General features: G+C 39.2%; 1 protein-coding gene and 1 long non-coding RNA gene across 2 annotated transcripts in view; both read right to left on the bottom strand.

Moving 5' to 3' along the window:
- LOC102204206 (sortilin) overlaps positions 1 to 13,336 on the bottom strand; it is a 15,211-nt gene extending 1,875 nt beyond the window's left edge. The window contains exons 1-19 of the mRNA XM_005733521.1: positions 13,034 to 13,336; positions 12,674 to 12,736; positions 12,051 to 12,127; positions 11,881 to 11,977; positions 11,298 to 11,465; positions 11,069 to 11,142; positions 10,777 to 10,823; positions 9,840 to 9,976; positions 9,668 to 9,751; positions 7,396 to 7,456; positions 6,281 to 6,433; positions 5,484 to 5,581; positions 5,304 to 5,403; positions 5,032 to 5,206; positions 4,744 to 4,937; positions 4,000 to 4,192; positions 663 to 779; positions 439 to 580; positions 239 to 345 (exon numbers count right to left, since the gene is read on the bottom strand). Coding sequence (XP_005733578.1) covers positions 239 to 345; positions 439 to 580; positions 663 to 779; positions 4,000 to 4,192; positions 4,744 to 4,937; positions 5,032 to 5,206; positions 5,304 to 5,403; positions 5,484 to 5,581; positions 6,281 to 6,433; positions 7,396 to 7,456; positions 9,668 to 9,751; positions 9,840 to 9,976; positions 10,777 to 10,823; positions 11,069 to 11,142; positions 11,298 to 11,465; positions 11,881 to 11,977; positions 12,051 to 12,127; positions 12,674 to 12,736; positions 13,034 to 13,294 — 2,348 coding nt within the window. The 5' untranslated portion in view covers positions 13,295 to 13,336. The remainder of the gene's footprint in view (positions 1 to 238; positions 346 to 438; positions 581 to 662; positions 780 to 3,999; positions 4,193 to 4,743; positions 4,938 to 5,031; positions 5,207 to 5,303; positions 5,404 to 5,483; positions 5,582 to 6,280; positions 6,434 to 7,395; positions 7,457 to 9,667; positions 9,752 to 9,839; positions 9,977 to 10,776; positions 10,824 to 11,068; positions 11,143 to 11,297; positions 11,466 to 11,880; positions 11,978 to 12,050; positions 12,128 to 12,673; positions 12,737 to 13,033) is intronic.
- Positions 13,337 to 16,317: 2,981 nt separating this feature from the next.
- LOC106456218 (uncharacterized) lies at positions 16,318 to 18,181 on the bottom strand. The gene is made up of 2 exons (XR_001290382.1): positions 17,883 to 18,181; positions 16,318 to 16,970 (listed from the first exon to the last, which is right to left on the bottom strand). It is a non-coding gene; the product is annotated as an uncharacterized LOC106456218 (long non-coding RNA).
- Between the last annotated feature and the right edge of the window lie 515 nt (positions 18,182 to 18,696).

The following is an 18,696-nucleotide window of genomic DNA, read 5'->3' as shown; positions in this document are numbered from 1 at the left end:
GGGAGTTTTTCCTTCCCACTGTCGCCAAAGTGCTTGCTCATAGGGGGTCATATGATTGTTGGGTTTTTCTCTGTATCTATGAAGCGTCTTGAGGCGACTTTTGTTGTGATTTGGCGCTATATAAATAAAATTGAATTGAATTGAATTGAACTGTAGCAGACAGCAGGAGACCACCACGGTCAGAGCTTTCAGTGTGCTTAAATTTGAACATGCAGCAGATACCGTATGCGTGACTCACCTGTTTCTATAAATCACTCTCTTGACAACAATCACAGCAGAAACAATAGCTATGAGGACGATGATGACTGCTCCTGCACACACCAGGATCAACACCAGCTTTTCTCGCTGGAAAATACACGAAAAGGTTGATATTTATCCAAACAAAGACAATTTTATAAAATGAAGCAAAGACTGAAAGAGCACAATCAACCTACTGACCGGTGTGTCAAAGTGTGTGACTGAAGATGTGGACATTGCAGGAGGAGCAGGACTAGGTTTAATACCACAGGCTTTGACTGTCTGCTTTATGAGCTGAGGACTGAACCCACCCTCACACCTATCACTCGGGACCTTGCGGTACCTACAAAGGCAAAAGGGAATAGAGTGAGATTTGCATGTGTGCGTAAAGGTGGTGTTTCTCTTTGCTTTATGAAGGCAATTACCCTTCTGTCAGAAGCTCATCCTCCTCTCCATTCAAACAGAGCTCATAGGTTTTATTTGCAGCGTTTGGCTGTCTCACACACTCTGAGGTGTTAATGTGTCGATAGTAACCAAAGTCGCTGTAGTAAAGGAGAAAAAAAGAGTTTTAGTGCAACCACAAAATGCTTTTCTCTTCTTAAACTCTATATTTTGCAAGAAAATGGGTGCAGCAAGTTTTTAAAAAATGTGCAAAGACACATGAAAATGCAGTACATAAGGGAAAAAAAACACAGTAATGCTGGGTTTTGGGCTGAAGCTATGTCTTTGGCTAAGAATGCAATTAAAAATTTTTAATTTTGTTTTAATTTTGTTGTCTGTTATGTGCAGACACAGCATCCCTTGAGTTAGCTGCCTTTTTTTGTGCTTGAGTGATTCACACGTTTCCCAGACAGAGCAGCATTATGCTTTACACACCGTAAGAACACTGGTCTCTCTTGGTCGCTTGCTGCAAAAAGAAGTTCATGATCGTCTGCTTTCTCATCCTTGGCAAGGAAAGCACTCAGGTCACACTTGCCATTGCTACACTCTCATTTAAAAGCCACAGCCATTAACTAGAGGCCAAAAGCAGAACAATGCCGCCTTTCTTCATTAAAAAGGAAAACAAGCAAACAAACAGAAAAAGTAAATGCAAAACAAAAAGCTGATCTTGAACTTCTGAGATGTAAGCAAAGGCCTCAGAATTTTGAATCATTGTACAGCTAAGATAAAGTAATATATTATTATTTATTGTGCAAAAGTCTTGACTAAGCTCTTGTTTATTTTTATTTTTTTTAGGAAAATGGGAAATAGAGTTTGTACACTCTGGCGAGGTTGAAAGTCAGTATTTAGTAAGACCAGTGATGGGACTAATGGCGTTACTTTTTTCAGTAACGAGTAATCTAGCTAATTACTATTTCTATCGTTACAACGCTGTTACTGTTACTAACAAGAAAATGTGATGCGGTCACGTTACTATTTTTTAACAAACAGACGGCTGAAGCTGTGTTCAGCTTACTCCACCTTATATCAGTTGCATTGAAGAAGCTGACTATGCGCTACAGCTTTCAGCAGCTGCACTCGGCAATCACTTTCTGGCAGACAATCACTTTTTGGCACAACACCTGGAGCTAAGGGGGCAAAACAATCGCATGAGTTCTGCTGTTTGACTGAGGAGGAATAAAGTAGTCGTGGTAAGCCAATCACATGACCAATTTAAGATGACAAAGCAACAAGGTGATATATACCAGTTTTCAAATTGTGTTTATAGACCACGTAAAACCAGAGTCATGATAAACAACATATACTCGGTGTTTTTTCCTGAATACTTTTGTCACGTTTACTGTCTAAGGACAGCGCTAGCAAGCACTCTCTGCTTATGACCACAAAATAAAAAAAACAAAACAAAAACCAGCAAAAACCAGCCCGTTCATGTTGGTGGAAAAATGCACCATGTCGACCAATCAAAAAATGATATGGACAACATGACATGTGGTTGTTTAGGAAGACGGGATAGTTTTAGGAGTGAGAAAGAGAGAAAGAGAGAGAGAGAAAGACAGTAGAAAAAGAGAGAACGCGAGTTTTGAGATGTGTGACGTTTAGCATGTTTGGAGTGTGTAGTTAATGTGTTGTCTTGTGTAGTTAGTGTGTAGTGTTGTGGGTAGTTTTGTGTTGTGTATCAGAACAATGAGATGACTGCTGTCTCCAGGTAAAAAAACAGGAGCAGTGATACACCTGCTGCTGTCAGACTATCAGGCTGTGATGTTCTCCTTTATAGTGGACAGGAATTATTGTTTTGGAGTGGCACAAATAATTTGCGTGGCATCTTATTGAATGCAGAAAAGCTGATTGTTATGTAAATAATTTGAAATGTTGTTTTTTTTTTTAAAGGTAAAAGGTAAAATTGACAATTTATATTTGCATTTAAAGTTATGAAATATGATTCACTAAACATGTCTGTGGTTGTTACAGTAAAAATGTAACTTTCTACTTGGATTTTATGTTTTTTGTCTGATTTTAGATCAATTGTGTTAATACAGTATGTCAAAATGAAAACATAACTGTAAATTCAGACACGTAAGGTTGTGCTGAAAAGGATGATACCAAACAAGGCAAAGTAAATAGTTTTTAAAGGTGAAATGTAGAGGGAAAATCAAAAGTAGTTAACAATGGCCAATTATACCCTGGACCCCAGAGGGTTAAACTTTTTTTTAAGTAACGCAATAGTTACTTTTCAAGTAATTAATTACTTTTAATATCTTGCAACTCAGTTACTAACTCAGTTACTTTTTTGAAGAAGTAACAAGTAACTATAATTAATTACTTTTTCAAAGTAACTTGCCCAACACTGAGTAAAACCATCTATAGTCTTCAACAGAGCCTGTACTCTCTTAAGCAAGCCTTCTTCTAATTCCTTTAAGTTGTTTTCAGGAATAAATCTCCAGGCTCCTTGAAAGACATTCAAAGCTCTTTGGATGTTTCTGCCTTTTGTTCCATTCTCCTTTAAGATTATCCTACACTGCTCCAATAATACTGCGGTCTGGGCTCTGGGAAGACCAATCCATGACTGATAGTGTTCCATTGTGTGTTCTTCCATCCTGGTATGCTTTTACTGCATTCACTGTGTGCTTTGGATCACTGACATGGTGAATATTTAAGCCACTGGCAATCAAATACTTTCCTCGCCCTAAACCATGACAGAGCATCCACTGTGCTTTACAGATGGCTTTAGACAATCACTGTTGTACCTTTCCTGATCTCATCCATACATACTGATGACATCTTGAACCAATAATTTCAAATTAAGACTCATCACTCCATAAGACCTGGTACCACTGATTTTCAGTTCAGTTCTTGTGTAACTTAGCGTACTTCAGCCACACTTCCACTGAGCCCATTTCTGGCCACGCCAAACAGTGAGTCTGTTTTTAAATACTCAGTCCCAGAGTCCATTATAATGTACCTGAGAGAAACTTCTTAAGAACATGATGTTCATATACTGTCCATCTATACTGTAGATAGTATTTTTTTTAAGTTTTTCCATGACTTCTTTTGAAACCTGCCCACTTTCATCACATCATTAAGTGGCTTAAAAAATGGTCAAATAGTGACAGGAAATGAGTGGAAAAGTGGCCAGTGTGCAAAGACAAACTTTAGAAGACCTTCAGAAAGCCTTGAGAACTATTGCTCAAGGTCATTAAAAACAAAGAGGGAAAAAAGAAAAGAGTCTGGCTCACTGGAAGCAAAATGTAATGAAATGAAAGGTTTTTACAATAATATGTAGTACGTTACAGGACCATTTAAAAACAAAACAATCCAACATACCACAAGAAATCTTCTCTGGTGCACAGACAAGGGCTTTGCTTTTTCATCACCACAAAGCTTCGCCCATTTCGGCATAGAGATTGCTTCTTTAACCTCCTGTAGGTCTCCTTAACACCCAGGACACATCCATTTCTTTCCGAGTCCCCTCCTTCTGTTGAATGAGCCAACCACTCTTCATAGTCGTTGTCATTACCTGATGAAGACATTGATGACCTATTTAACTGTCACTAACAATCCTTTTAAAAAATGCAGGTTTAACAAAACCAAACCTAGAATGTAAATAAAGCAGTTTTAGGCAATGTTAGTCAAACTAGTGACGCATAAGTCTGTCCCAACACTTATGTCACTTACATAAGATTACTAATGCAAGTGCAAAACAGCATCTGCAATACAACTAGGCAAAATGCCACAGGGGAAATATCGAAAGTCCCGGGAAAGTATCTATCTTTTCACCACCAGATAAAAGGGTGTGGTTTAATTACAGCATCTCACACAAATTGTAGAGGAGAAAACAAAAAAAAAATGCAAACAGGTATGTTTTCTTCTTCAAATCTGCGTCATAAACAGAGGTAAAACAAGCGGGATGTGTTTTTACAGGTTTTTAGAGGTTGTGGAAAATCCCTGCTTCTGCAGTCAGAAAACAGCTAATACAACTCACATGAACCTACCACCAGGTGGCAACATGCCATAGAAACCAGTGAAGAGCAAAGAGTGCACAGTAGTCGTAGATGTTATTAGACTTACATTCTCTGGTAATGAGACTCTGGAAATCAATGGTGACTGCTACCCACATGGGCTGGCCGTCTTCCTCGGGCCGGAAGCCCCACACACTGACGGTCATGGCGTTGGTCCCCGGCTCAGATGCCAGGCCTGCAAAGAAGAAGGGCTGATCTGTAAAGTTATACAGCTTCCAGCACTGACCCTCATCCGTGGAGAATCTGGTGGTGAAAAACAGTAGAAAAAGAGAAAACTTTAAATCTGAGAAAACACTTCCTGTCACTTCCCTGTGGTCTTTAAATGAGAATAAAGTACTTGATAGTCTTGACTTGTCCTTCACGATGGGCCTCCACAGCCACAATTAGACCCCCAGAGTCCAATATAGTGTAGTGATGAGGACCCCTCAGCGTCCCCCTCCAGTTATAACCTCCATCTGAGGAAACAAACACGTCGGGGTTCTGCGATGATGACAGAGAATCACCCACGCTGCCTGTTAAAAAGAAGAAATCATCTATAAGTGTGCATTTTACACAGTATTTGGACAATGGTTTGGACTGAAGCACTGAAAGTAATTACAAATTAATTACCATGCGCAATAACCAGACCAACAGCAGCCGGCTCAGACAGGGTCACCATGGGAACTATATGGTTATTACGACTGTGTTCCCCATGTATATGGAGATTGCACTGGCAAAAGAAAAAAAAAGATCAAAATGAAAACACATACATACAGACAGATAAATTAATTTTTTTTCTATGTAACATACACTCTTGATCTTGTCTCCACAATTTATGTTCTCGGGTTTTTTAAGCGGTCTCCACGTCCCTCCTCTGTTGAATGAAATGACAGATTTTATACGGCCATCTGAAAGAAAAACAAAGTATTCCGGTCAATACTCAGTAAGTTCAATCAGGATTTTAGATATAACTCTCATTATGCAACTCATGGCTGTTTATTGAAAGATCAAATGATTTGCTTTTAGGCTACTCTAAAAAAACAAAAGAAAAGACTGAGCTTCTGTTCCTATGGGATGATTTTAGAAGTCTCACAGCCTGGCTTTTGTGCTCTGCTCAACAATGCTGAGGCCATGCATGTGCCATGACAACCTCTCTGTAAAGTTTAATAAGTTTTCCTACTAATTTCTTTCTTTCTTTTGTAGCTTTTATGAGCAGGGTGGAGTCCACCTGCTCCGGGTGTTACAAACCAGGATCTTTGTCTTTGTTTTTTCTTCACGTCAGCAATCAGCTCCTTAGTTTCGTTAATGTTGGGTAATATTTTGTTCTCTTAGCACCGCACTGCAGTATTGCTGATGACAGTTGTGTTCTCTTCTGTCAGACAATGATGTTATTGGTTGAGCACTAAATTGAAAGTGGCATGACAGCCTGTCCAATCTCCTCAATTCAAACACTTATAACTCATACAGTGTCACAAAACAGACAACTGGGGGCTACATTTTGGGGGTTGGAATCAAAAGCTTTTGGCTTAAAGCCATTTTTTACAGGAGTTATGTACGAAAAGCTACAAGACAGAAGATGCATACAATACCTGTATGGAGAATCTTACCAACGTCTAGCTTATTAGTGAGGTACACTCCTCTCAGTGAAGTAATGTTGGTGAAGTCACTCTTTCGATGTCCATCAAACAGGTGGCGCTCTAGAGATTTGGAGAACAAGATCCCACGGTCGTCTGAGGTGTACATGGTCCCAAAGAAGGTGTCTGAAATAAAACGGAAAGCACGAATGTATCTCGCAAAATTACAACACATTTTAACCTCTCCTATGTAAAGAGTTGAATTTTTGCAGAAGTCTCAAGCCACTACTCATGTCTTTATATTTTGCTAGAAAAATAGTAAGTCAGTGCAGTTACTTATTGAAACATATGCAAAAAAACCCCCCCAAAAAACAAGTTCTAGCACATTTGAAAGCCAATACTGCAATAATGTTGTTGTCTGGACTCTAAAGAGGTTAAACCAAGGCTGATAGTGTTAAAAGCATTGATTAATACCTTGAGTTAGGTGCTATTCTTGTGCCTGAATAATTCAGAGGCCAGTGTTAAGTGACTTAACAAAATAAATTATAATAATAATAAAACATTTCTCCATCACCTGAGGGAGGGGATGGGGACATGTTAAGCTTTTGAATGTGTGTCCTCGTGTGTGCATGTGTATTTGTGTTACACCCCGATGCCAAGATATGCTTATCAGCTTTTGCAGTGAAACCTAAGTCTTCCTCGTTTCAGCCAGCAAAAGACAAAGTCACCCCACACCACCCATGCACCACTGTCTCAAGCAGGTGTGAGCCAAAAATTGTATTATACTAAAAAGAGAATAAAATTCCTTCCAATTGAATGAGGAAGGAAAAGAAAGGGCACGAGTTGGAGAGGGAGATAAAAACAGAGATGGAAAGGAACAAAGCCATGAGATCTAGACTTGCATGGACAAACACACACTCAGTATTATGGACTGATTTGTCAGCAAGTCCAAGAACTTGTTAAACCAGTCTTGTCTTTTCAGTTGAAGTTTTCCATTTCAACAGAAAAAAAAACTGATATGCTGTGAGGACACGTTCGCAAATATGTGTCAGTCATAGGGTTAATTTTTATAGATGTGGCTTTTTGAATGGAAAACATTTTCAAAGATATTAAAAGGTCCCATTTGCGGGTTTATGTATGTCTGATACCTCCTGGGTTGTCCACGTGCAGGAAGAGCATATCCTCATCTCCATCCAGGATGGAATAAAACTGCAAACAGAGACACATATGAAAATCGAGAGCAGACGTGAAAAAACACGCACACACAAAAGAGATGACTCGTTCAATTTTTTGCTATAAATCTTGTCTAATCTTCTTGAGACAGAATTTGTGTTTGTGCTGTCAACAAGATGTGTGGGTGTTTCATCAGAGCAGGTGTGTGTTCAGCTGGTGTTGAAAGGGAAAATGTTGCCACCGATGTTTTTTCTGCATATCAACCAACTTCCTTAGTATGAATGAAGTATCTGCATTTATCTTTAATGTTCCCCACCCATAAACCTGACACAAAGACAAACGGAGCGGTGCGATAAACATCTCAATTATCATTTAAAGAAAATTTGTTATAAGTGCCGATTCAATTCAATTTAAAGCTACTGTGTTGTGCTGGGAGGGAAAGGGTAGAACCACATCTTGCTTATTAATAACTTACTAAGAAGTAAGAGCAGTAAAAATACTATATCTTTGAAGGGTCAGTGATATGTGCTGATAAAAAAAGCAGACAAATGGCTGTGCACTGTAGTGGAAGGTTACATTTCGGTGTTGACTAGACAATCTGTTTTTATATACTTAGTGCAGGAGGGGATTAATAATGAGGGCAAAAACTGATGATGTGTGGAGTTCACACATAATCAGCTTTTGCCCTCATCAGGCATCAGGCAATCCTGATGAATTTACCTACAGTAGATCTAATTGTACAGTACCTACAGTACAATTAGATCTGAAAAAATTCCTGAATCTACCTACAGCAAATTCACCAGATTTGCCTGAGGGAACACATCATCAGCTTTTGCCCTCAGACAAATGTGATGAATCTACTGGAGATTCATCAGAAAGCGAAAACGTTGCTGTACATTCATCAGATTTGCCTGAGGGCAAAAGCTGATGGTGTGTGGAGTCGAGTGACTCCAAAAATCATCAGCCATACTTTTGAATTCGTTTTCAGCCTGTTACTGCACTACCGTGTTGGGCGACCCTTGAGAAACTGCCCTAATTTTGGTAATATATTTTGGTACCAACACCAAAACATTATTAACATATTAGACTGTTTTCATTAAGAGAGTGCTATAATATGCTTTGCATTACCTCAAAATCTCCCAGTTTGATTAGTTTAAAGTAACTCTTTAGTACTTGAAGGCACTAATAAGCTCTACTACCACTTCCACAGTGTTCACTGTGATTCTAATGAGGTCTCATACTGTTTGTAGCCTCCCAAGAGGTTTTTTGGCTACATTGTACATAATGCTGCTGTTATCAAAACAATTTATGAGTTCTGTCCCACAGTTGCTTTTTTTAAGTACTCTCAGCCGCCCACGTATTTCCCACATACAGCAAATGGATCCACATGTGTGGTTTGGCACAGATTCCACTTTTATCCAGAGTCTGGATCAGATCTAGGAATACACTACTTGTGAGGCTGAGCTTGTTTCTTCTCCCAGAACTGAACAAGTTAATTTTACCGTGTAAGGTGAATGTGTTAACCTCTACACTACAGAGGTGCATCTGTATTGTATTTAATATAGACATGAAATTATATACAGAGGGTGGAGTATAGAAATGTTAACAACACTAAAGCCAAGGAAATCTGCACAGGCTCTTGGATTTTACTTCATGCTATGCTGGCCTAAAGAGAGAGACCACTGGGGATCTGCACAAAGATAAATATTAAATACTTTTGACTTTGAATCAAACAAAGCTGCTCTAGTAGAGCCCAAGATTAAAAATGGAGCTGAATTCTTGCAGAACAGATCCTCTTTTAGTTTGAATTATAAGTAAGCACGATCTGTCTGTGTACATCCTTGGTCGTCTCGGTCATGGTAATCTTAAGCACTTAAAATAAAGTAAACTTGACTTTTTCTTGTTTGTGAAAACGTTTTGCCGCTCATCCAAGAGACTTCTTTAATTCTAAAAACTGATGAGTTAGATCATCGCCTTGGAGGTTGTCCCAAGAGTTACTGACTGGCTGCATGAGGGTATGAGGGTCACGTGAGGTAAGGAGTGAAGCTAGGCTGTCAGAAGAAGTCAAGTTTACTTTATTTTAAGCGCTTAAGAAGTAATCAAGATCATACATTTGACTGCCTCGTGCTACAGTTACATTTTGAATACTACCAAACATAATTGGTTCAATTCCCAGACCTACCTGTAGAATATTAGATGTTGTTGCTAACACACTCAACAGAAATGATGGTTGATATTTTCTCTCACCTGCTCAGTGGATGCAGAAGGCAGGAGTGCTTGACTGAAAGTATCTCCTTGGTCTGATGAGAAATACATCACACGAGGAGATCTCTAGGAGAAAAATTATGCATGACTATATAGATGGAATATATACTACTCGATAGACCGAGGTGTATAAATAATGATCCAGCCATCTTACCGGGTCTTCCATAACGGAGAAGAAGAGAAACGCTCCTATGTAACCAAAACTGTAGATGTCCTCATGGATTATGGTGAAGGTCTTCCCCAGGTCCTTTGTTCTTTTCAGGATTAAATCTCCCCTCTCCTCTGCCTCAACTGTATCGGCAAATGACAATAATAACACGAATAAGTTCAATAAGAAATGTGCACTTGCCTTAAACACATTTAAGCTCATTGCTCATCCGCATAAAGCATGCACCCTCACAAGCAATAAATGTTTTGAGTGAAAAAAAGTACTTATATTTATTTTGAGCTTGTGAAATTAGGCTCTGATGTACACAAGAGTAGTGATTTACACATCTGACGGATAAGTGAAAGTTGTCTGGTTTGATCCTGGAAGGAGACGTAGATCCTTTTGGGGTTGTGTCAAGAAGGACTTTCAGTGTAAAAATCCACCAAATCAAAAGCTGTGGAGGGTAAGGCAATAGTGTTTTCTCATGTAGCTGTCTAAGAATAAGCGCTGCTCTACTAATGGATTTAGTCATCTTAGCAATTATAAATCAAACTTAATCTCAATACACTATACTCTACCCCTCAGTTCCTCACACAACTTGGTAATTTATTTAGTTGTTTTGCAATGTGCTTATAGCATGTCAGTTTTGAGCTTCTTCAGTTGCTTTATTGTTTTATTGTACTTTAATAGCTTTTATGCCGCCCCGTAATCAAAGGATTTTTCCTGTGAGATAATAAAGATTTTAACTTGGCTGCAAAAGCCATAAAGATGCAGATTAGATTAAACATTAAAAGCAGAATTCTTATGACTATGCAAACCCTGTTACACACAAAATAAAAACATATATACACACTAGAATACAGACAAGCCTGTATTACAAAGTGTCTGATCTTTAAATTGCACCAGTTTTACAAAACCCTTTAACAGCTTTACAGGTTCTTACCTGCATCTACTTGACTGCAGCTGAAGAACAAATTTATGCCAGCTCCCCTGATGGAAAGTGGAAGGAAAAAAATTACAAACACCTCAAAATGTCACAATTTTAATAGGTCCTGTTTCTTTTTAAACAAGCATTTATTGCTTCAGAAAAACCTTGCTCGTATCATCTCAGTTTATTCAAAGTCCCACATGTTACGCATGTCATTATGCATTTTCCAGTGCTGTTACTATATTTGTGCCACAGAGCTATCACTGTTTGATATATTGAATAACTCTTTTTCCTTCTTTATTCTCACCATGAGAAAGAATGCACTCCATCGTGAACTTTTGTCCACCAAGCCCCAAAGTCCAGAGAAAGCCAAAGACCGCCCTGAAAGTCAGGAAACAGAGCAATGTTTACACATTAAGGAGTGTTCCTGATGTGTGTTTGTGTGGATGATAAACATGTGTGTCTGTGTGATAGCCAGGAATATTAAACAAAGCAACGGAAACCACTAAGGGACTTTAAAAGTTCAACAGACTCACATCAATGCTGAGGGCCACAAGATAGTCAGGGTTGAGGAAGTGGTACACGATTGGCTGCGCCAGGTGAAAGGGCAGTTGGATGAACTTGAAGGTTGCACCAGCATCCGTGGAGGTGAAGATAATCCCACCTGGATTGTTAAGCACCGGTGTGTCGGCTGTTAAAATCACCTGTCAGGGAAAATCAATGGAAAACTGCTCAGAGATGGAAATTTGAGAAAGAATTTTAGCTTCATCAATAACTTTTTGTAGTTTCGTGCAGAATTGTCTGCTTAAAATTCAGTGCATGCAAGCTCTGTACTAGTGATTTCAAGAAAGAAAGAAGAAAACCATCCACTTTCTCAGCTAAAGATTCTGCTTGCATAGCTCCGTGCAATATAATCAGTCTGTGAACAAAACTGTAAGAACACTAGTGGGTAAGACTCAAGCTGATTAGATGTCAGCATACATGATATTTTCACACCTTCATGTCAAAACATCACAAGGTCCACAGCCAAACATGCAATGCAGTTTACCATCACTAACTGCTCTTTCATTGCACACCCACAGAAAAGTGTTAGTAAGAGTGTAAAATAGTGCTACTTACAGAGATCCCAGGTCCAACACTGACTCCAAATTCCTCCTTAATAAAGGTGTGGTTGATGCTCTGAGAAATGTCATGAAAAGATTTGCCATAATCCGTGCTGATGAGAGAGGAAAGATGGTTACGTTTTGATTGAGGTGCCCACGGTAGCTGCTGATCAGATTCTAACTCACCTTCTGTAAAGTCGTGAGGAGCCTCCTTCATTTAAAGGATGAACTGGACCACTGATTGTTGACAGCACCAAGACCACCTATCAAATGAAGAAATATAGTTACAACTTTAAACACTGGGTTAAAAAGTCACAGTTAGATTAAGACGATCCACTCTAGCACACCTTAATTTGGCTTTTATTTTAAACCAGCATGTTGTCTAACATGTTTCTTAAAGCGCAAAAACCTGGTCAAATCTGTGCTTTCATTCTACAAACAAATCCTTAAAGTACAAGATGGAAAGCTCAGAGATTGTGACCACTGTCAGAGCTAATGAAATGTAGGTTTTTCTTATTTTTTCCTTAACACTTCATTACTATATTCCAGTTGTCACTGACAGAACTAGTAAGATAAGGATAAAACCAGGGGTATTGTGAAATTACATACCCACGGATATTAAAGAATGAGGAGAATTTGCTGTGTTTAAAATCAGCCTCAATTATATTTAATTCATTATCGTATATTGATGCATATTTGTGTGTTGTGGCACTTTTTTTCCTTTACAAACTCTACATTGAATTCTATTGTGCCCCTGTGACATGTAAGAGGCTATATGCAATAAACCTTCTGTATAAGAAGCTACTCACCCCTGTATCATCACCAACCCATGTGAGAATTACGTAGGAACCATCATCACCATTAAAACCTGTCTAAAGAGAGAGGAGAAAAACTCACACATCACAAAAACAGGCCTAACAAGCTAAATTAGATCTCTTCTCACAATTTCCTGTAATTTTCCCAATAATACTCTTTGCCAAATGAGTATACGGGCTTACATTACTATACGTGTTTATATTACTTTCACTTGGTTGAGAAACCCTGTTAAGCATTGCAAAACACAAATAAAAACGGGTACCAACTTCAAAGTCCTGGAATCTCTTCCTTTACATTAAATAAAAGGCACGACGGACATTGCACCTGCCTATATTGACCAAGCTGCAGCTCACCTCGTGTGTGTTATCATCCAGAACCTCGTGTTCGGCGGGGGTGAGGAGGAGCCGACAAGAGGTGAAGGGAGGACCATGTGAAGGCTTGGAAAGGCCTGGGGAGCTGCTGGCATCCCTCCTGGGGCGACGGCGCATTTGGTCCTGGCTCTCACTATGCTGAGTCCGGCGGAAAGTCAGCGTCTTTCCCTCCTTGATTCTGCATTCAACTCTCATAAGAAGAACGACGGACACCCCCAAAAGCATCAAATGTCTCCAGATCATGTCGCCAGTGATGTGACTGCAATGAAAAAAAAAGAGTCCCACTGACCGATATGCCTGGCAATAATGACTCACTTTTGTTGTACTCTAAAGGTAAGTGGGTGTGGGAAGTGCTTGGACGGGTCATTAACATAAAAAGTGCTGCGCTAAGTGGCACTTCCACCACCAGCAGGTGCTTCTGCCCGCATCCTGGTGACCTAACTGCAGGGAGAAAAAAGTTTGGGGGAGATTCGTTCACTTATCGTCAATATATTAACAAATGAATTAGCAACAACAAAAAAACAACTGGAATTCACATTTACAGAAGTTAAGGACATTTTAAGGACAGCTTCAAAAGAAAAGTTCTGGCAAGCTTTGAAAGAAATAAGAGACGTTATTGTGACATAAAATCGCAGTAGTATGGACAGGTTAACGCAAGAGGTCGACATGTATTCACTTGTGTTGCTTTCCGATGTGTAGAATAGAATAGAATAATCCTTTAATTGTCCCACAAGGGGAAATTTGGTTGAAACAGCAGCCAGAAAGACACATATACAAACAAACAGTACACAGGACACATAACAGAAACATACACAATTCTTTCTTACATATTTACATGTATGAACATGATAGGCTATGCTGGCAAAATACCTCAGGGAATTATGGCTATGATTCATCTAGTTAAGTTGTTATGACCTCATAGTCATGTCCTGAACAAGTCAGATCTAAGGAATCAGAGGGCTGGGTTTTTTTGGCCAGGGGGCGATGCCACAGAATTACACAGGTGCTTTCACCGCGGGGTGAAAGCAGCTGTAACAGGCTTTCCCTTTGGAATACCTTTTTATTTCCAAGACACCATGTGAACTATTACAGGAACTTTCATCTTAACAGATATAGAAAGTGAATTAATACATAGTTTCAATTAGGATTAAAGGTAAAGAAAATTAATTAGAATGGTGCTGTATGCATTTAAGGGTAGGAAACCGAAACCACTGAAGTGGTAAAACAAGATATCTAATAATTTGTGAGAACTGAAGTGTGGCACATTAGTTAAAAACACAAAACATAATCTTATGATGAGTCACCTCTAATGACTTGGTTTTAGGTACAACCCTTATAATGAAAAAGCGCTCGAGATATTGGAAAACTGACAGCAATAAGTATAGGCGCCACCAATGGGTGGTCAGTGGGGGGCTCTGGCCACCCACCCAAAATTTGCTTTGTGGGAGAGTGAATCTTAATCTGCTTCAGCCTAGCTCTGCTGAAAATCTAAAGCGATGGTTGGACTTCCAGTCAATCAATCAGTTAAAACTGATTATTATGGATTTCAAAATCTTCTTCGCTTTTCATATGTGCCTATTTTCAGTGATATCAACTTTAATAGCGGGGAATTAACTAAGCTTTCAAGTAACGTATGTTTGATATCAGCATAATAAAACTGGAAATTCAGTTTTTGGTGTGCCACCCCAATAACATTAGAGAACCATCCCACTGCTGATATGATGAATGAGCTTCTTAAGACACTTGGCAATGAACTTATCTCTGCAGGGGGACTATTGTAATTCGTTGTTATCAGCTCGCTCTAAAAGCTCCCAGTTCAGATTCAGGCGATAGAAACTCTCTACTTTACAATAAGGCTTAATATTTTTTTTAATGTTAAAGCCTATAGTTAAGGCTTGATCAGATGTTCCTGAATGCTGCCTTAGTTATTGCTATAGTAGGTTTGGATTGCTGAGGGCTTCCCAATGATGCACTAAGTGTTTGCACTTCAGTCTTATCTCTTCTTTCTATGCATGTTTATACAACACAATACTTAATCATTAGCAATTATTTCACACTGCCTCTCTTTCCTGTAGTGTGTCTTTTGTCCTCCCTCTCTTGTCTTTACGGAAGGTGGATTCCTCTCCCTGAGCCTGCTTTTCCTGAAGATTTCTTCCTGATAATAGGGATAAAACATTTTCATTCCTACTGTCGCCAAATGCTTGCTGAAGTGGAGTTTTGTGATTGCTGGAGTTTCTTTCTAATATTGTAGCTTAATGTACCTTACAATATAATGTGCCTTTAGGAAAAAGTAGTTATGAATTAGCGCTATGTAAATAAAATTGAATTGAACTGAGTGGCATGTTCCACCTGAAGGAGGTCCCTGGGCAGACGCATGGCATGCTGGAGAGATTATATCTCTCTGCTGGCCTGGGAAGGCCTCAGTTTTCCTCTGAGAGAGGTGTGGGCTTTGCTGCTTAGGCTGCTGCTCTCGTGGCCTGTCCCATGAAAAGTGGAAGAAAATGGTTGGATGAATGAACTGAATTCTATAATAGGTAGAATAATACATGGTTCCGATTAGGTTTAAAGGTAAAGTGTCTTAAATGTATTATCCCATATCCTATTAGGGTACAGAAGCAGAAACCACAGAAGTGAACTTAAGGGTGTGTAGAAACACAAAAAACTTCTTTGTAATGACTTGTCTCTGACTTGGTTTTATTTGTGCTTGGGTTTGCTTCCCAAAAACACTTTAAAAGCCCTTGGGATAATCAAAGACTGAGAGCCAAGTCTTTTGTGCAGTGAAACCATTCAAGCTTCAATGGTTATTTTGTCCACTTGAAAGAACTAGAGATCATAAAGTGGTAAACCACAAAACTCTTATATAATTCACGTTAAAATTCCCCCAAAATGCTGTTTCTTTGATTAATATGATTTCCTTTTTAGATTTTTTTTTTCTGTGACCAGAGGTTTTCTGATTTAGCTCCCAACAGTGATTCACTGTTCACTTTCTATTTTCTGATTTTGTCTCCTGAAAAGCCTGAGATGGTATCTGCGCTTGATAAGAAGAACAAATGTTATTTACAACATTTTACCTTTATTCACGTTGAAATCCTGCACAGAGTCATGCTTTTCAGCTTTTCCAGATCATTTCCCAGCTTTGTCACGCAACACATATTTAATTCACAAAACCTTACTCACAACAAAAAGGCAGACAGATCTTTACACAGTGGAGAGCTTGTTGCGCAATTTTTGCTGGAAGTCTGAAAGTTTTTTTCTTTTTTTCCCCCCATTTTCTAGAGAAGTCATGTTTTGTTAAGACCTGTTAGTTTTATGGCAGCCTGCATTTCTCTTTTTGACTCCAAGTTCAGTTGCTGGATCACTACCAAACTGAAACGCACACTTTGTACTCCGACTTCTACATGCTGCAATAAACTTACACACATCAAAAACATTCATCAAAAATCCCCCAATGTTTTCATTCACTTTGCTTAGAAAATTATATACAAAATGTGTACTTTTAACACAAGGAATGTGTTCTGTGTTCAGTAGTGGTTTTACACAATAGCTGCTACAAGACATGACAGCAGACAATGGGCTACAAAAAAGTGCCCAAACAGAAAGAACCATTTGGACCATAAATCCACATAAGTGAACATCCCATGTCCTTCCAGACAGTTGCAGAACATGTCCAAAAACTACAACATGACGATCTTCTCATGAGCCAATGTTTTTAGTCACGGGCCGCCCTCTCCAGTTGTTTGAAGAAATGTCCCTCTCTGTCTGTTGGTTCAGCTCCTGTAAGTAGTGATGGTCCTGCACGTGCATGAGACCACCAACGGAGTCCGCAATTTCATAAAGGACTGCAAGGACGGAAAGTGCTGTTCCAAAGAAATACATTTTCAGGATGGCTGCCACCATGGTTTCTGTGAGGAAGAGCTGCCTGCAAAAGGAGAAGTAAATATTCAGATTTTGATGACAGACAAACATTAATTCTACAGCAGGGTGGCCATATTTAGATTTCCAAAAAAAGAGGACACTTGGACCAGTCATGAAGAACTTTAATAATACTGTTTGCTTACAGAAAACTTTAACATATTTAAACGAAGCCTTCTCTGTGCGGTTAATGAATGGTGAAATAAAAAAAAAAAGTCATATAGGCTTTTATAAGTCTATAAGTGCAAAAAAGGACAGTTGGTCATCCTATTCTACAGCAGATTTTTAAAAAAGGGGGAAAAAAAATCAGGTAAAAGATTTGTAAGAAAAGTTGAGGCAAAAAAAACCTAAACAAAAACATGCATTGATCTATGCACGTTTGACAGATAGCTTGTCACCAGCCTACAGATTTTTGAAGCCAAGCAGGTAGCTGAATTTTGAAACAGTTCATGTGCATTTTGATCACTGTTTATATCTCGATGACCGCAGTGAAAAATTCACCACAAGACACAGTAAACGAGTAAAAGCCTTCTGTTTTAGAAAGAAATGATCTAGGAAGGAAGCTTGAATCACCGGCATACATCAACAGGAAGATAATTCGTGCTGCGTTTGCAAACTTCTGGAAGAATCAACTTTACCCTGAGGAATAATCTAAAGTCCTTACGTCTCTACACATTTTCGACGATGCAGCTGTTACTTTCAATGCGGATGTAATAGTTTCACTTATTCACTGTGCTCAAATTTACTTAAAAGAAGTGAAAAATAAAAGAGTAAGGGACGACTCAAGGCAACAGTCAGAAAGCGAAAGACGCATGGCTTTCAATGCGATAAAACACAGACATTAAATGCTGCTTGTCGGTACTTTAACCGAAAGGCTCTTAGAGACTGGGACATGGTTTCTAATGGCACGATAACATACCGGAATATCCACCGATCTGTAAACCGTTGTTCTCTCTCGTTTCTCGAAGCTGTGCAGGCTCTGTTTCTCCAGCGGGCACGACACGGCACGGCACAGATCATCAAAGAAACCAGTTAAGTTGTTTGGTTATTTTGTCCGTCTGTTAGTTCACACAGTGTTTCTTCGTGCGAGGTGAGGAACTCTTCGTCCAACCCGCTGCTGCGCCCGCACGGTCTGACTCCCCCTCTCACTCTCTGCTGTGGTATGATAGACGACGTCACGAAGAGGAGAGTTCTGGGTTTTCCAGCCTGTTGATTAATTTCCTGTTTTAACAGCAAAATCACTTTCGGCCTAATTGTTGTGTCGATAGTCAGTTCACGACTGACACATTATCTGATAAGGATATGGGAAATTTGTAAACGATTTCTAGTGGAAAAAAATGACAGTTAAGTGTGTGGACTGTGGTTAATTTCCTTAAAGCTAAATTCTTTTTTTTTAATGACCAGCAATTGTTAATTATTCTTGACTACATTCAGGTTTTGCAAAAATGTGCCATTTTGGAATAGTGACACTCGGGCTTAGAGACCAGGCAAGCCGGTTGTGAGGGAAAATGAAGATTCCCCAACTAATTTCCAGTAGTTGCTGGGAGAGTGATTGATAAAGAGTCACGCAGCCCTACTGTCAGTGACACCCTGTCGCTAGAGAAACTGGCATCCAAATGTAATTACGTTGGTCTTTAGCATATTGTTGACCAAATTAAACTTGTCTACAACATCTGTCTAGCTGTTCTCCAAGGTGTAGTTTCTGCTCTGCATCACACTTAGTTTGATAAAGA

This window comes from Pundamilia nyererei, unplaced genomic scaffold (assembly GCF_000239375.1).
Source record: "Pundamilia nyererei isolate P.nyererei 1_Seehausen unplaced genomic scaffold, PunNye1.0 scaffold00052, whole genome shotgun sequence".
Taxonomy (NCBI): Eukaryota; Metazoa; Chordata; class Actinopteri; order Cichliformes; family Cichlidae; genus Pundamilia; species Pundamilia nyererei.
The sequence above is the reverse complement of the archived record's forward strand: the minus strand, read 5'-3'. Positions and strand labels throughout refer to the sequence as shown.